General features: G+C 35.9%; 1 protein-coding gene across 4 annotated transcripts in view; it reads right to left on the reverse strand.

Moving 5' to 3' along the window:
- Positions 1-906: 906 nt before the first annotated feature.
- OSBPL8 (oxysterol binding protein like 8) overlaps positions 907-15,766 on the reverse strand; it is a 192,677-nt gene continuing 177,817 nt past the window's right edge. For 3 of the 4 annotated variants that reach the window (XM_067697394.1, XM_067697397.1, XM_067697396.1), the window contains 3 exons: positions 7,866-7,971; positions 5,779-5,881; positions 3,544-3,974 (listed from right to left, as the gene is read on the reverse strand). In XM_067697394.1, the coding sequence (XP_067553495.1) occupies positions 3,842-3,974; positions 5,779-5,881; positions 7,866-7,971 (342 nt within the window). In that variant the 3' untranslated portion in view covers positions 3,544-3,841. Of the gene's footprint in view, positions 2,792-3,030; positions 3,975-5,778; positions 5,882-7,865; positions 7,972-15,766 lie in introns of those variants that run through there. The other variant, XM_067697393.1, reaches the window with a different exon arrangement.

Raw genomic sequence — 15,766 nt, forward strand, 5'->3', positions numbered from 1 at the left:
GGCTGCGTTGGGTCTTTGTTGCTGTGCACAGGCTTTCTCTAGTTGCAGCGAGCAGGGGGCTACTCTTCGTTGCGGTGCACGGGCTTCTCATTGCGGTGGCTTCTTGTGTTGCAGAGCATGGGCTCTAGGCGTGCAGGCTTAGTTGCTCCGTGGCATGTGGGATCTTCCCGGACCAGGGCTTGAACCCGTGTCCCCTGCATTGGCAGGCATTCTTAACCACTGCGCCACCAGGGAAGCCCAAGAATCTCTTTTTCCATGTAGTCAAATAAGATAGAGGTTGAAATGTAAACTTAGTGATTTGTGTGGGGTTCCCCCCTGACCCCACTATGGTTCAATTTGGAAAATTTGGTATAAACGCTAATTTTAATATTTTATTTCTATACATTTAACATAATTCAAAATAATCTGCAGCATCATGTATGGCTCATTATCACTGTATGTCTAACAAACAAAAAAACCCCCAAATATATTCATTGCTCACTAGAAATGCTAAACACTGGAAAAAATGGAATTTTATACATTTTTTCCTTAAATATTTGACTAAGATATTCTTCAGAAAGTTAAAACTGCCTTCTCCACATAATTTTGTGTGTATATGGCACGAGTTGACACCCTAAAACAGTGTGAATTCTATCAAAAAGGCACTGTTTACAATACGCAGAATAATCTGACAGGTCTACTTCAATGATGTCTGAAAGTGAAGGATATATTTGAGATAGGTAAATAGACAAAAACCCTTATAAAAGTACAGCATTACTGTTTAAATATGCTATAGCTATATAAAAGGAAATTAAGTGACAGAGAAATGACCCTTTTGTGATAATTAAGACTATAAACACTTTGAATCATATTATAGTTCTGTAACACAAAAATGACAAAAAGTATTTTCTTAAAGGCACAAAAGCGTAAATACTAAATGAGGGTTTTATTTTACAAGGCCAATTGTTTCAATGGAATGGTAACAAAGATTACACTGTATAAGTAATACAAAAAAGTACTGACATGAAATATAAGTAAAATATCTATTGCTGAAACTTATTTCACATGCTGTATTTATTATCTTTTCCAGGGCCAGCTACGTCTCACTAAATGGTAGATAACTGAAGGCATAGTATATTTAACAACTAAAACAGAAATGCACACATCAATAATTATTACTCATTTAAATTTTCAAGTGAAAAAATAAAATTTTTGATCAAATGAAAAAAAAACGGTCATAGGTCTTAAATCCTAAAAACCACCATGAGGCTCTCAGACAACTGGGAACTGTAAATCACAATTTTTATGAATCCATTGTGAAGAAAGATTAATCTCAGGTGGAGAAGTCAACTACATATATGGCTAAATACAAAGTTAATTGTGTGTTTTAAAGTATTCACATACTAAGCCTAGTATAAGCACTGATCTAAAACTAAGCCACCTATTCCTGAGTTTTGTGTTCAGTTCACAGAAAGGAACTCACACAAATAAAAACATAAGAAGACTATTAGATTAGATATATGCTTTTAGTGTATAAGAAACAGTCATGAGTAACCCTGCTCTTTCTCATGAAATAGTTTTTGACTCCTTGAGTAATAAGAGCCCATAACACATTTGCCCTAACAAGAAAATATACAAAAGTAAATAACTACCTCTCCAGTCTTAGAAGATAACCATACAAATAAAACACTGTTTAGACCAAATGAAAGTAACATGACTGAAGTCCCAAAGGGGAGTTGCCAACACAAAATATAAGTTTTCAGGGTTTAATAATGAAATTATTTTGTGATCAGCCAATCAACTTATATAAATTAATACTAATTTAAACCATAAAAAAGGATCAAGTCGTACAGTATTTACAAAATATATATCAATGAATAGGCAGTAGAGCATAACATTGGTAACAGAAAGTGAGTATAAAAATTATATCAACAAGTATGAAATACAAACAAAACCCCACCTATTCTAGTGTAGTCACATTATACCTATACTTATACTGGGTGTAGGTATATGTTATTTACGCATAATCTATTTAAAAAATGTTTTCACACATACATATGGAATACACTTTTTTGCCAAAAATACATGGGAAATAGCTCTTCATAAAATCTAAGGATATTTAAGATAGCTATATTGGTTAGGTGGTAAAAAGCAGGCCCTTTTAATCATTTTCAATTTTCATAATTTAGCAATCATTCCTTGATTTTATACTTATCATGGCATAAACATTTGATTGTATTTTTACTAGTGTCTCAGTCTCTTCTTAGTCGAAGGCAAGTGTAGCCAGAGCAATTATTCTCTCTGACCTTCATTTTCATTTCAAAATCTACTTTCAGAATTCTAAGATACATAAAGGAAAAACATTAAACTGAAAAAAATATTTAGGAAAAATGTTTGCCTGAGCCTGAACAAAAGGAATCTTGAGGAATTGTGGTTTTGCCACAGACTGCAGTTACTGAGAACAGAGAAGGATAACAGAGAATTAAACTTGAGAACTTGATGCTCTTCTTAGATGCTCAACTTATTGCACATTTTAAAGAAACCAATTTTAACATACACATAAATACCACCACACGAAGTGTCTTTTCTCATTGTCCTTCTCTTTTTGGCTTTTGAAGTAAAATATTGGTTATATATATATTTTCTATTCAACTGTTTCACTGAACACACTAGAATCTAAATGAAAGCTAAAATAACTTTTTCATAATGAAAAATCATGACTATCAGCATTTCATACACCCTATAATTCCATCTCTAAAATTTGGCCTATGTTATTGGACCAACTGAGTTTAAAAAAAAAAAAAAGAAAGGGCTTCCCTGGTGGCGCAGTGGTTGAGAGTCCGCCTGCTGATGCAGGGGACGCGTGTTCGTGCCCCGGTCTGGGAGGATCCCACATGCCGCGGAGCGGCTGGGCCCGTGGGCCATGGCCGCTGAGCCTGCGCGTCCGGGGCCTGTGTGCTCCGCAACGGGAGAGGCCACAGCAGTGAGAAGCCCGTGTATCGCAAAAAAATAAAAAAAATTTTAAAAAAAAAAAAAAAAAGAAAGAAGGACAGCAATCAAGTTTGACCACACTTTTTTCAGCAAGTGCTTAATGGGGTGTTATACAGGTATGACAGGAAATATATAATCAGTAGATCCGAGTACCAGGGTTTTTTTTGTTGATATACACATACATATATTTATACCTGTATCTATAAATATTAAATTCTAGGGCTTAAAAAAAATCTTGTGTAAACTTTTGATAAAGCAGTTTGCCACCTTGTCTCTCAAATCAATTTTGACCACAATTTTTTTTTTTTGCTGTTTCTAAGAAGACAATTGAACTGAATGCTTTAGAAATGATTTTTTTTCACAGTACAGTGCATTGAACTATTTATGTCTATTATCCCATCATTTCCCATTCTGTAATTCCTTACTGATAGAAGTTTTGTGCCGGTTTTATGAAGAAAATAGATTGCTACACATATATTTATAAGATTGATAGCATTTTTGTTATGAATGACATTAATGCTATATATTTCATAACACGAACATACCATAGACTACAAAGACTACTGTAAGGTATACATAAGACACAATTGTGTATACATGTGGATTTATTATACTCACATGTAGACACAGTCTCACAAAAGCTAGAAATGTTCTGGCACTTAACATATAGTTCACTTTAATAACCAAATAGAATAGATCTTATTTCAGGGTTAAGGATAGAAGGTAGGAAAAGTCAACAGTTCTACATATATTTCTAAGGTTTTCTGTTTTAGAAATATTGTGATGTTTCAATAAAGACCAAAGCATCTTCAACATTGGTCCCAGGCCAAATATGATCATTCCAGTTCATTGATTCAATGGTAAAGAACTTCTACTTAAACATGAAGTTTATTATGACTTGAAGCAAAATCAGGAGAAAAATGATGAAGTAGTCTTTTTGTTGCAGAAAATAATCCGTGGCAGGTGTGCTTGAAATTAAATGATTTCGAAGAGCCATAATATTTCTATAAAAATAAGCAACAATAAATTTAATAATTATTTACCAAAAATGTTAGCAAATAAATCACAATTTGATATATGATCATTGTATAAAATTCAATTGTATAAAGTTCCATCAATTACTACCACCTGAACAGGGAGCTGATTATGCTTTGTGGAACCACTATTAGGTCTTGCCTAATCTATACTCTGCACTGTACCAAATATATTACTTAATGATGTGTGTTAAACATAATTTTTAAAGTTTGATGACTTTAAAATATATCACTTTCTTTGTTATCACAGTGGTTTTAAAACAAAAATTTTGCTTCTTAGTTGGCCCACTAAGGTTCTTTTATCTTTCTTTAGGAGACAAAGGCAGAGTTGGAGAAAAATCCTTAATTCACCAGGAAAAAAGTAATACAACAAATATTGTGACATTCCTAACTTGAAGAATGCTCTGTAGGCATTTCATATGCTAACAAAAAAATGTTAATTTAGTCATAAAATGAGCTTACATTATCCTCATGCCACTCTAAACGCTTTTGGCTAAAAAGAGCTGATTAGTGAAGACGTTTTTCTTTTTGACTTCTTCTATTGAAGTGTTTTATGAGTATAGAGAAAGAAAGGAGGCAAATATGAACAAGTAGGCTCTTTAATTTATAAATATAATTAAGTTAGGAAACTCAAGCACTTTACATAAGGGCTGATGATACCAAGATGCAGAAGACACGCTCCCTGCTCTAAAGAAGCTCACGGTCCAACTGGGGCAGGGTGGAGTGAGGGAACAGACACACACAATTAGCAACTCTATAGCGCAGTAAGCTCTCAAAAAGACTGTGTATAGGGAGCCATACGAGCCAAGTGGAAGGATTAATAACTACGGGGCAGAGTGATTAGAAATGTTACAAAAAGGGTGACATCTGAGTTATATTCTGAGGGATAAACAGGGATTTTCTTGAGGGGCAAGGTGGGAGGAAGGGCAATCTAAAAAGCGGATTCAGCGTGGGTAAAGACCCAAAGACGAGATAGCACGGTATATTCTGGAGATGTGAGGAGTTTCATAGGACTAGAGCATGAGTAAGTATAGAGGAATGGTAGGAAATAAGGCTGTAGATGAAAACAGCATTTAAATGTAAGCCATAGATCACCAAGAACAGAAAAAAAATCTTAAAAAAAAAAATCCTCCAGGACATCTAGCGCTGAGTGCTGAATACACAAAAGAAGGTTGGCTAATATTAAAAAAACTTAACATCTGATATAGCAATGGGAGACAACCGATCTGAACTCATGCTAGCCTTACCAGTGGAGCAGGATCAGGACCCCTTCCCTCCCAAGGAACTTCCCTACGTGTTATGACCGTTAGTTGCTGGATCTTGCAGAGGTGAGTGAGGGGATGGGTCTGGGAGTGCACAGGGAACACTTGAAGGTCTCAGGGTAGTGGCTATTTGCCCACTGTTATGGAAGTGTTTCAATATTTTAACAACTGGTACATTCTAATTAAAATCAGCCATGTACAAAGGAGACTGGCTTTCTCAGGAACCACCCCACTTCCACATTCAACCCAACTACATTCCTAGTATGCTACAGCAGTAAGATGAAGAGACTCCAATTCCAGTTTCACAGATGAGACAAAACAACCTCCCCATCTCTCCCAAATATTTTAGTGCTGAAGGAATTTCCTAAGTTTCAGTAATCAGGTGACAGACGCCAAGGTTCTATTTTAGCTTAGCAATGTTATAAAAATGTAAAGTTTGCATATGATTTCCTACATAACAGGATTCTTAACTCCTCTAGACTCAAATGAATAGTCACTGTCGTATGTATTACCTTTTAATTTCTTCCTGTGTTTGTTTTATAGATTCAATGGAAGTTTGAATGTCTCCCAGTTCTATCCCTTTTTTTCTTCTTGCACTTGGTTTTACTGATTGAGCTAAAAAGACATTTAGAATAAACTTGGTGAAAACAGTGAACATATTTAATTATAAACAATCTAAATTTCAGATTAATGATTCTCATGTAATAATTTTCCTAGGCATTATTTTTATGGCTTAGAGACTAACATACTACTCCTAATACTTGGCATTTTTGAAGTTTCAATCATATTTCAAAACTAGAACACTATAGATATATTTAAAGTAACCACGAATTAGTTAAATTTTGGATTGAATCAGCTTTATTTTTTAACCAATTAAAATAGACAAAAATATTTCTTTAAAAATACATATATTGGGCTTCCCTGGTGGCGCAGTGGTTGAGAGTCCGCCTGCCGATGCAGGGGACACGGGTTCCTGCCCCGGTCTGGGAAGGATCCCACATGCTGCGGAGCGGCTGGGCCCGTGAGCCATGGCCGCTGAGCCTGCGTGTCCAGAGCCTGTGCTCCGCAACGGGAGAGGCCACAACAGTGAGAGGCCCGCGTACCGCAAAAAAAACCAAAAACCAAAAAACATATATTAACTTGGAGGAGGTATTACTCTCTTCTGCCTCTTGCCTATTTGCCTACATCTGAAGAAGTCAGCTTTTTAAGCTCCCTTTTCAATTTTTTAATTAATTGTTAATGTTATCTTTATTCCTTTAGTAACCCAAACTTTAAACCTTTTCAATTGGTTTAAATATCTCTTCTACAAATTTTTATTGTCAACTAACAAAGTGTATGGTATTTTTAAAAATCCCTTCTCATATCCATTCCTTCCTTTCCATTTTTGTTCAGAGCTTAACCTCTCTCCAGATCTCAGCTTTCTCATTTGTAAACTTGGGATAATAATAATACTCAGACTTCACATGGTTGTAGGAAGGTATGTTTAACCACCAGTTTGGCCCACATTAAATACTCAGTAAATGTCAGCTGATACATTATAGGTAATATAGTGGAGTGGATAAGAGAATGAATTAAGGAGCCAAAATATCTGCATATATATATATATATATATATATATATATATATATATATATACACACTGCCTCATGGGGCATACGACCTTGGGCAGGTTAACCCATGTCTCACTTTCCTCTTCTGTGAAATGGGAACAATAGTATAACTAATACTCCTTTTGAGCACAACAGTACCATGTGACTCCTACTTTTAGAACTTTATTCATTTTATTCCTCTTTTATTCCAGTATCGTGTCCACTCACCAGCATCCCTCAAGCCTAGATTGCTATAAACCATTAAAAATCCTCATAATTCATCAGGGTTCCTTTCCTCTAAGGACCTTCCCTCAAGCTGAATTCAGCCCCCTTTCCTTTAAACTCTTTACTATTTGTCATCTACTAGTTTCTTAGCATTTACCATTTATTCACCTCTAGTATTATCTCTGTAAAACTGAGTTCCCCAGCTTAGTGTGAACTTAGTAGAGACTACGGTTTTAAGAAAACTTTATTTTCTCATAATGTCTCAGACATTACCTTAATCCTTGATTATATCTCAGTGTAGTTCAAGACAGTTTATACATTATCTGACTTAAGAATGGCACACTAGTAAATTTAGTTCATAATTTGATATAGTTATATTTTTACTTCTGTGACTTCTAAACACCACAGTAATTTATTATGAAAATAAAAAACTTTTCTGAAGCATGGAACTGAGACCAAAACTCAAGAAATGGTGCCTGTGTTGAATCTAGGAAACCAGCAACAATTTTTCAGAAGCTAACAAGGCATAAGAGCTAGCACTGCAGTGTGGTTCTTGATTTGCATGTTTCCCCTTTTTTCATTTCCCATGCCTTTACCCTGTGGCCTGGTTTTGAAATTTATAATCTAAAATAGCTTTTCTTGTACATCATCCCTGCCCCCACAAAAACTTACAAATCTCCTTGAGTTAATATGAAAAACCATTTTCTTATATCAAACATAGTATAGTAATATACTTTAAAAAATTTAGACTCTTATAGTCAATAGTCTACAATAAATATTTTTACCTTCACTTCCAGATGAGTCCTGGATATCAGGTTCTGGGGAGGAATAGCCTTTTGCCACTTTCTTCTGTTGCCTGGTTGGCTTATGTTTCATTTTTGGGACACTAACCTGAAAAAAAAAATCATGCTATTATGTGAATTTGCACTGAATTTTGTAATTAAAGACAATGTTGTACAACCGTCAAAACTGTTCATGGGCACAGTACTTGGAAATAAAAACAAAGATGAAATAGTCTAATTAAGACTTAACAAATATGATACACTTATACAAATTGTTTAATTTTAATAAGAAACATTAATTTGGCACAAACATCAAAGAGTATAAGAAAATATACAATGAAGAGTTTCCTTCCCACTCCTGACTCATATCCACCCAGTCTCTCCCCCACTAAAAAGATAGTCAACACTATTAGTTTGTATATCCTTCAAGAGACATTTTTATGCACACACAAATAAGAATATGGATACCTCGCTTTTCTAACTGCACCAGTTAGTACATCTAGTTGAATGTTAAAAATAGTGCTCTTTTAAGATCATACTTATCTTGTTCCCAACATAAGAAACATTCTCAGTGAATGATGTTGGGTTTCCAATAAAATTATTTAGATTGCTTACTTTTAATAATATCTGGATAATGTAGAAAGCATCTTATAATAAATGGAAATGATATTATTATTTATGACTAACGATGTTGAGCATCTTTTCATGTGTTTGTTGGACATGTGTGTATCTTCTTTGAAGAAATGTCTATTCAAGCCCTTTGTTCATTTTTTACTTGGAATGTTTGTCTTTGGTTGTTAAGTAAGGAGTTCCATATATATTCTGGATATTAAACCCTTACCAGATAAATGATTGCAAATATTCTCTCATGTTGTCTTTCACTTTGATAATGTCCTTTGATAGACAAAAGTGTTTAATTTTGATGAAGTTCAATTTATCTATTTCTTCTTGTTGTTCCACATGCCTTTAGTGTCATATCTAAGAATACGGTGCTAAATAAAGGGTCATGAAGATTTATCCCTGTTTTCTTTTAAGAGTTTTATGGTTTTAGCTCTTATTTCAGGTTGTGGGTCTACTTGGAGTTAATTTTTGTATATGGTTTGAGGTAGGGGATCCAACTTCATTCTTTTACATGTGGAAATCCAGCACCATTTGTTAAAGCAGCTTTTCTTTTCCCATTGAGTGGACTTGACAACTCTGTCAAGGGTATCATGTTTTTAGATTCCACATATAAGTGATATCATATGATATTTGTCTTTCTCTGTCTGACTTACTTCACTTAATATGATTATCTCTAGGTCCATCCATGTTGCTGCAAATGGCATTATTTCATTCTTTTTATGGCTAAGTAATATTCCATTGTGTATATACACCATATCTTCTTTATCCATGTATCTGTTTTGTTTGGAGGTTTTTGATTACTGGTCCAATCTCTTAATTTGTTACAGGTCTGTTGAAATTTTCTATTTCTTTTTGAGTCAGGTTATGTAACATATGTGTTTGTAGAAATTTGTCCATTTCATTTGGTTACCTAATTTGTTGGCATACAAATATTCACAATATTCTCTTATAATCCTTTTTATTTCTGTAAGGTCAGTAGTAATGGCCTCACTTTCATTTCTGCTTTTAGTTATTTTCGTCTTCTTGCTTTTTTTCTTTCTTAGTCTAGCTAAATGTTTGTCAACTTTGCTGACCTTTTCAAAGAACTAACTTTTAGTTTCATTGATTCTATTGTTTTTCTATTCTCTATTTTATTTCCATTCCAAATTTCCTTCTGCTGTCTTTGGGTTTAGTTTTTCCCTTCCTTTTCTAGATCCTCATTGTTAAGTTAGGTTATTGACTGGACATCTTTCTTCTTTTTTAATATAAGTATTCACAGCTATATATTTCCCTTTGAGCACTGCCTTTGCTGCGTCTTATAAGTTTTGGTATGTTGTGGTTTTTGTTTTTGTTTTTCTTCATTCATCTAAGTGTTTTCTAATTTCCCTTATGATTTCTTCTTTGATTCATTGGTGTTGTTTAGAGTGTCTTGTTTAATTTCCACATATTTGTAAATTTCCCAAGTTTCTTTCTGTTATTGATTTCTAGCTTCATTCCAGTGTGGCTGGAAAAGATACTTTGCATGATTTTAATTTTTAAAAAATTTATTTAGATATGTTATGTGGCTTAACATATGTTCTATCCTGGAGAATGTTCCATGTTTACTTGAGAAGAATGTATACTTGTTGTTGTTGGGTAGAATATTCTATATATATATGTTAGGATTAGTTGGTTTATTGTGTGAGTCAAGACTTTTGTTTCCTTATTGATCTTCTATCTAGATGTTCTATTCATTATTGAGAGTGATACTGTAGCGTTCATCTATTGTTGTAGAATGGTCTATTTTTTCCTTCATTCGGTCAATGTTTGCATCATACATTTTGGGGCTTCATAGATTGGTACATATATAGAGATAAACTGGCTCTTTTATCAATACATAATGTCTTTTTTTGTCTCTTGTAATAGTTTCTGACTTGAAGTCTATTTTGTCCAATATTAGTATAGCCATCCCAGCTCTCTTTTGGTTACTATTTGCATGGAATAACTTTTTCTATCCTTCCGTTTTACTGTATTTGTGTCTTTGGATCTGAAGTGAATCTCTTGTAGACAGCATATAATTGGATCATGTTTGTCTTAATCCATTCTGCCAATCTGCCTTTTGAATAGAGAGTTTAATCAATTTACACTTAAGGTAATTACTGATAAGGAAGAAATTCTACCATTTTGCTGTTTTCTGTATGTCCTATACCTTTTTATGACCTTCATTTTTTTCATTACTACTTTTGTGTTTAATTGATATTTTTTGGAATGAATTGTTTTGATTCCTTTCTCATTTCCTCTTGTATATGTGTTTTAGATATTTTCTTTGTGGTTATCATGAGAATGACATTTATGCCTAAATTTATTACAATCTAGCTTGAATTGATACCAACTTAATTTCAATAGCACACAAAAACTTGGTTGCTTAACAGCTCCATTGCCCCTCCCTATATGTTTTTGTTGTCACAAATTACATCTTTATGCACCGTATGCTCTGTAACATAGATTTGTAATTATTTTCATTCATTTAATCTTTCAAATTCTGTAAAAAATAAGAAGTGTAGTTGTAAACTAAAACTACAATAACACTGGCTTTTATATTTGCCCATCCATTTACCTCTACTGAAAATCTTTATTTCTTCATACAGCTTTGAGTTTCATTTCAACCTGAAGGACTATTTTAGCATTTCTTATATGGAAGGTCTAGTGGTAATGACCTCACTCATCTGGAAATGTCTTAATTTCTCCCCCATTTTTTTTTTTTTTTTTTTTTTTTTGCGGTACGCGGGCCTCTCACTGTTGTGGCCTCTCCCGTTGCGGAGCACAGGCTCCAGACGCGCAGGCTCAGCGGCCATGGCTCACGGGCCCAGCCGCTCCACGGCATGTGGGATCTTCCCAGACCGGGGCACGTGGGATCTTCCCAGACCGGGGCATGAACCCGTGTCCCCTGCATCGGCAGGCGGACTCTCAACCACTGCGCCACTAGGGAAGCCCTCTCCCCCATTTTTGAAGGACTGTTTTGCCATATATAGAATTCTTGTTTGACAAGTTTTTTCTTCCAGCACTTTAAATATGTCATCTCATGCCTTTTGGCCTCCATGGTTTCTAGTGAGAAATTGGCTACTATCCCTATCAAGGATCGCTTATACGTGACAAGTTGCTTCTCTCTTGCTGCTTTCAAGATTCTTTTTGTCTTTGACTTTTGACAGTTTGCTTATAATGTCTTGGTGTGGGGGTCTCTTTGAGTTTATCCTATTTAAGAGTTTGTTGAACTTCTTGGATTTATAGACTCATATCTCTCATTAAATTTGGGGATTTGGTGGACTTTTTTCTTTAAATATTCTTTTGCCTCTTTCTCTTCTTTTTCTCTTTCTGGGACTCCCTTAATGTATATGATGATCCACTTGATGGTGCCCTATAGGTCCCTTAGGCTCTGTTCACTTTCTTCATTCCTTTCTTTCTGTTCCTCAGACTAGATAATTTCAATTGTCCAATCTCTGAGTTAGCTGATTCTTGCATTCCACCTTCTCCAAATCTGCTGTTGAATATCTTAGTGAATATTTCATTTCAGTTATTGTATTTTTGAGCTCCAGAATTTGTTTGGTTTCATTGTATAATTTCTCTTTATTGATATTCTGATTTTGTCTATATAACTTTTTCTTGATTTCCTTTAGTTCTTTGTCCCTGTTTCCTTTAACTCTTTGAACATACTTAAGATAATTGTTTTAAAGTCTTTGGTAAGTCTGGTATCTGGACTTTATCGGGAATGGTTTCTGTCAACTTACATTGTTCCTTTTAATGGGTTCGTATTTCCCTGTTTCTATGTATGCTTTTTAATTCTTTGTTGAAAACTACACATCTAAATATTATAAGGTGGTAACTCTGGAAATCATATTTTCCACTTTCTCCAGGGTGTGCTGCTTTCTGTATTGTTGAAGGCTATTGTACTCCATCTGTTCAGTGAATTTCCCAAACTGTATTTGCAAAGACTTTTCTCCTTGTTGTGCATGGTCACTGAAGCCTGTGTTCCTCAGCTTGTGTTTAGCTAGTATTTTGACATAGATTTCCTTGAACACCAGTAGCTAAACAAACAAGACACAAAAACAAAAATACCCGCAAAACCCAAACTCTCCTAGTCTTAGCAGACAGGCTCTGTGTACGGGCACTCCTTCAACATTTCAAGCCTAGAAATTAGCTTAAGGTGAAAGGTAAGGGTTTTTGCAGGTCTTCTCTGAGCATAAGCATCTTGCCTTGGGCATTTTCATGGCTTTCTAGATTCTCCTGTATACATGGGGCTTTTCAATGCCCTAGTTTCCCAAAGAATCTCTCCCTAGCTTTTTCTCCTGGGCCTTACATGGCCTATTGTGTGTTTTATTGGTAATCTTTTGCCCCAGGTATCTGCAGGTTGTTAGTTTGGCTTGTACTATTTTCAAGCAATGCCTGCAGCCTTTCTGGCTCAGCTCTGAGTTAGAAAAAAAAAAAGATGCATGCCCTGCATAAATCCTTCAGGTAGCCCCCAGACAGGTTACAAAAGACATACACAGCCCTGCACGCAACTTTCTGGAGGGGTCAACCCCAGTGCACCCCCCCTTATGGAGAGGTCGGATCCTGGCACTTCCCACTTCTGGAGAGGTCATTGGGGCTGAAGCCAGGCAGGACTTTGGGGGCACTCAGAAGCCTTCTGATGGAGCTCTGCATTTGAAGCCTGGATGCAGGAATTTTCAGAAGAGCATGGTGCTGTGCACGATGGCTGTTTGGCTTGAAAGACAGATCCCTGAGTCACAAAGGACACTATGATGCCGCCCATAGATTTCCCCATATGCTGCACTGACACTTGGCACGGTGTCTTTCTTTACAGAGAGGAGAGTTCAGAGGATTCTTCTCTTGCTGCCATCACTGAGATGTTATAAGCCACTGCTTTCAAGTAGACCGAAGCTGGAGGCGACTTCAAGATGGTGAAGGAGTAAGACGTGGAGATCACCTTCCTCCCCACAAATACATCAAAACTACATGTGGAACAACTCCTACAGAAAACCTACGGAACGCTGGCAGAAGACCTCAGACTTCCCAAAAGATGCCCTCAAGCGACCTACATGCAGAGGCGGGGCCAAATCCAATGCTGAACCCCAGGAGCTGTGCAAACAAAGAAGAGAAATGGAAATTTCTCCCAGCAGCCTCAGGAGCAATGGATTAAATCTCCACAATCAACTTGATGTACCCAGCATCTGTGGAATACCTAAATAGACAACGAATCATCCCAAAATTGAGGTGGTAGACTTTGGGAGCAACTGTAGATTTGGGGTTAGCTTTCTGCATCTAATTTGTTTCTGGTTTTATGTTTATCTTAGTTTAGTGTTTAGAGCTTATAATCGTTGGTAGATTTGTTTACTGATTTGGTTGCTCTCTTCTGTGTTTTATTTTCTTATATATATATATTTTTTCCTTTTTCTCTTTTTGTGAGTGCGTATATGTATGCTTCTTTGTGTGATATTGTCTGTATAGCTTTCCTTTGCCATTTGTCCTAGGGTTCTGACCGTCCATTATTTTCTATTTGTTTGTTTGTTTTTTAGTTTTCAGCACTTGTTATCATTGGAGGATTTGTTTTTTGGTTTGGTTGCTCTCTTCTTTCTTTCTCTCTCTTTTTTAAATTACTTTTAAATATTTAATAATTTTTTTCTATTTTAATAACCTTATTTTAATTAATTAATTAATTTATTTATTTATCTCCCTTTTCTTCTGAGCCGTGGGGCTGATAGGGTCTTGGTGCTCTGGCCAGGTGTCAGGGCTGAGCCTCTGAGGTGGGAGAGCTGAGTGCAGGACATTGGTCCCCCAGAGACCTCCCTGCCCCACATAATATCAAGTGGTGAAAACTCTCCCAGAGATATCCATATCAACGCTAAGACCCAGCTCCACTCAACAACCAGCAAGGTACAGTGCTGGACAGGCTATACCAAACAACTAGCAAGATGGGAACACAAACACATGCATTAGTAGAGAGGCTGCCTAAAATTGTAAGTTCACAGACACCCTAAACCACACCACCGGATGTGGTCCTGCCCACCAGAAAGACAAGATCCAGCCTCATCCACCAGAACACAGGCACCAGTTCCCTCCACCAGGAAGCCTACACAACCCACTGAACCAACCTTACATACTGGGAGCAGACCCCAAAAACAACGGGACTATGAATCTGCAACCTGCAAAATGTAGACCCCAAACACAGTAAATTAAGCAAACTGAAAAGACAGAGGAACACACAGTACATGAAGAAGCAAGGTAAAAACCCACCAAACCAAACAACTGAAGAGGAAATGGGCAGTCTACCTGAAAAAGAATTCACAGTAATGATAGTAAAGATCATCCAAAATCTTGGAAATAGAATGGAGAAAATAAAAGAATGTTTAACAAGGACCTAGACGAACTAAAGAGCAAATAAACAATGATGAATAACACAATAAACGAAATTAAAAACTCTCTAGAAGTAATCAATAGCAGAATAACTGAGGCAGAAGAATGCATAAGTGACCAGGAACATAAAATAGTGGAAATAACTACCACAGAGCAGAATAAAGAATGAAAAGAATTGAGGACAATCTCAGAGACCTCTGGGACAACATTAAACGCACCAACATTCGAACTATAGGGGTCCCAGAAGAAGAGAAAAAAAGGGACTGAGAAAATATTTGAAGAAATTGTAGTTGAAAACTTCCCTAATATGGGTAAGGAAACAATCATTCAAGTTCAGAAAGCACAGAGATACAGGATATCCTGTATGGATATCCTATCCATACAGGATAAATGCAAGGAGAAACAGGCCAAGACACCTAATAATCAAACTATCAATAATTAAATACAAAGAAAAACTATTGAAAGCAGCAAGGGAAAAGCAACAAATAACAAACAAGGGTATCCCCATAAGATTAACAGCTGATTTCTCAGCAGAAACTCTACAAGCCAGAAGGGAGTGGCAGGACACGTTTAAAGTGATGAAAGGGAAAAACTTAACAACCAAGATTACTTTACCCAGCAAGTATCTCATTCAGATTTGACGGAGAAATTAAAAGCTTTACAGACAAGCAAAAGCTAAGAAAACTCAGCACCACCAAACCAGCTCTATAACGAATGCTAAAGGAACTTCTCTAGGCAGGAAACACAAGAGAAGGAAAAGACTTACAGTAACAGACCCAAAACAATAAAGAAAATGGTTAATAGGAACATACATATATCGATAACTACATTAAATGTAAGTGCATTAAATGCTCCCCCCAAAAGACATAGATGGGACGAATGGATAAAAAAACAAGACTCATATATATGCTGTCTAC

This window comes from Pseudorca crassidens, chromosome 11 (genome assembly GCF_039906515.1).
Source record: "Pseudorca crassidens isolate mPseCra1 chromosome 11, mPseCra1.hap1, whole genome shotgun sequence".
Classification (NCBI taxonomy): Eukaryota; Metazoa; Chordata; class Mammalia; order Artiodactyla; family Delphinidae; genus Pseudorca; species Pseudorca crassidens.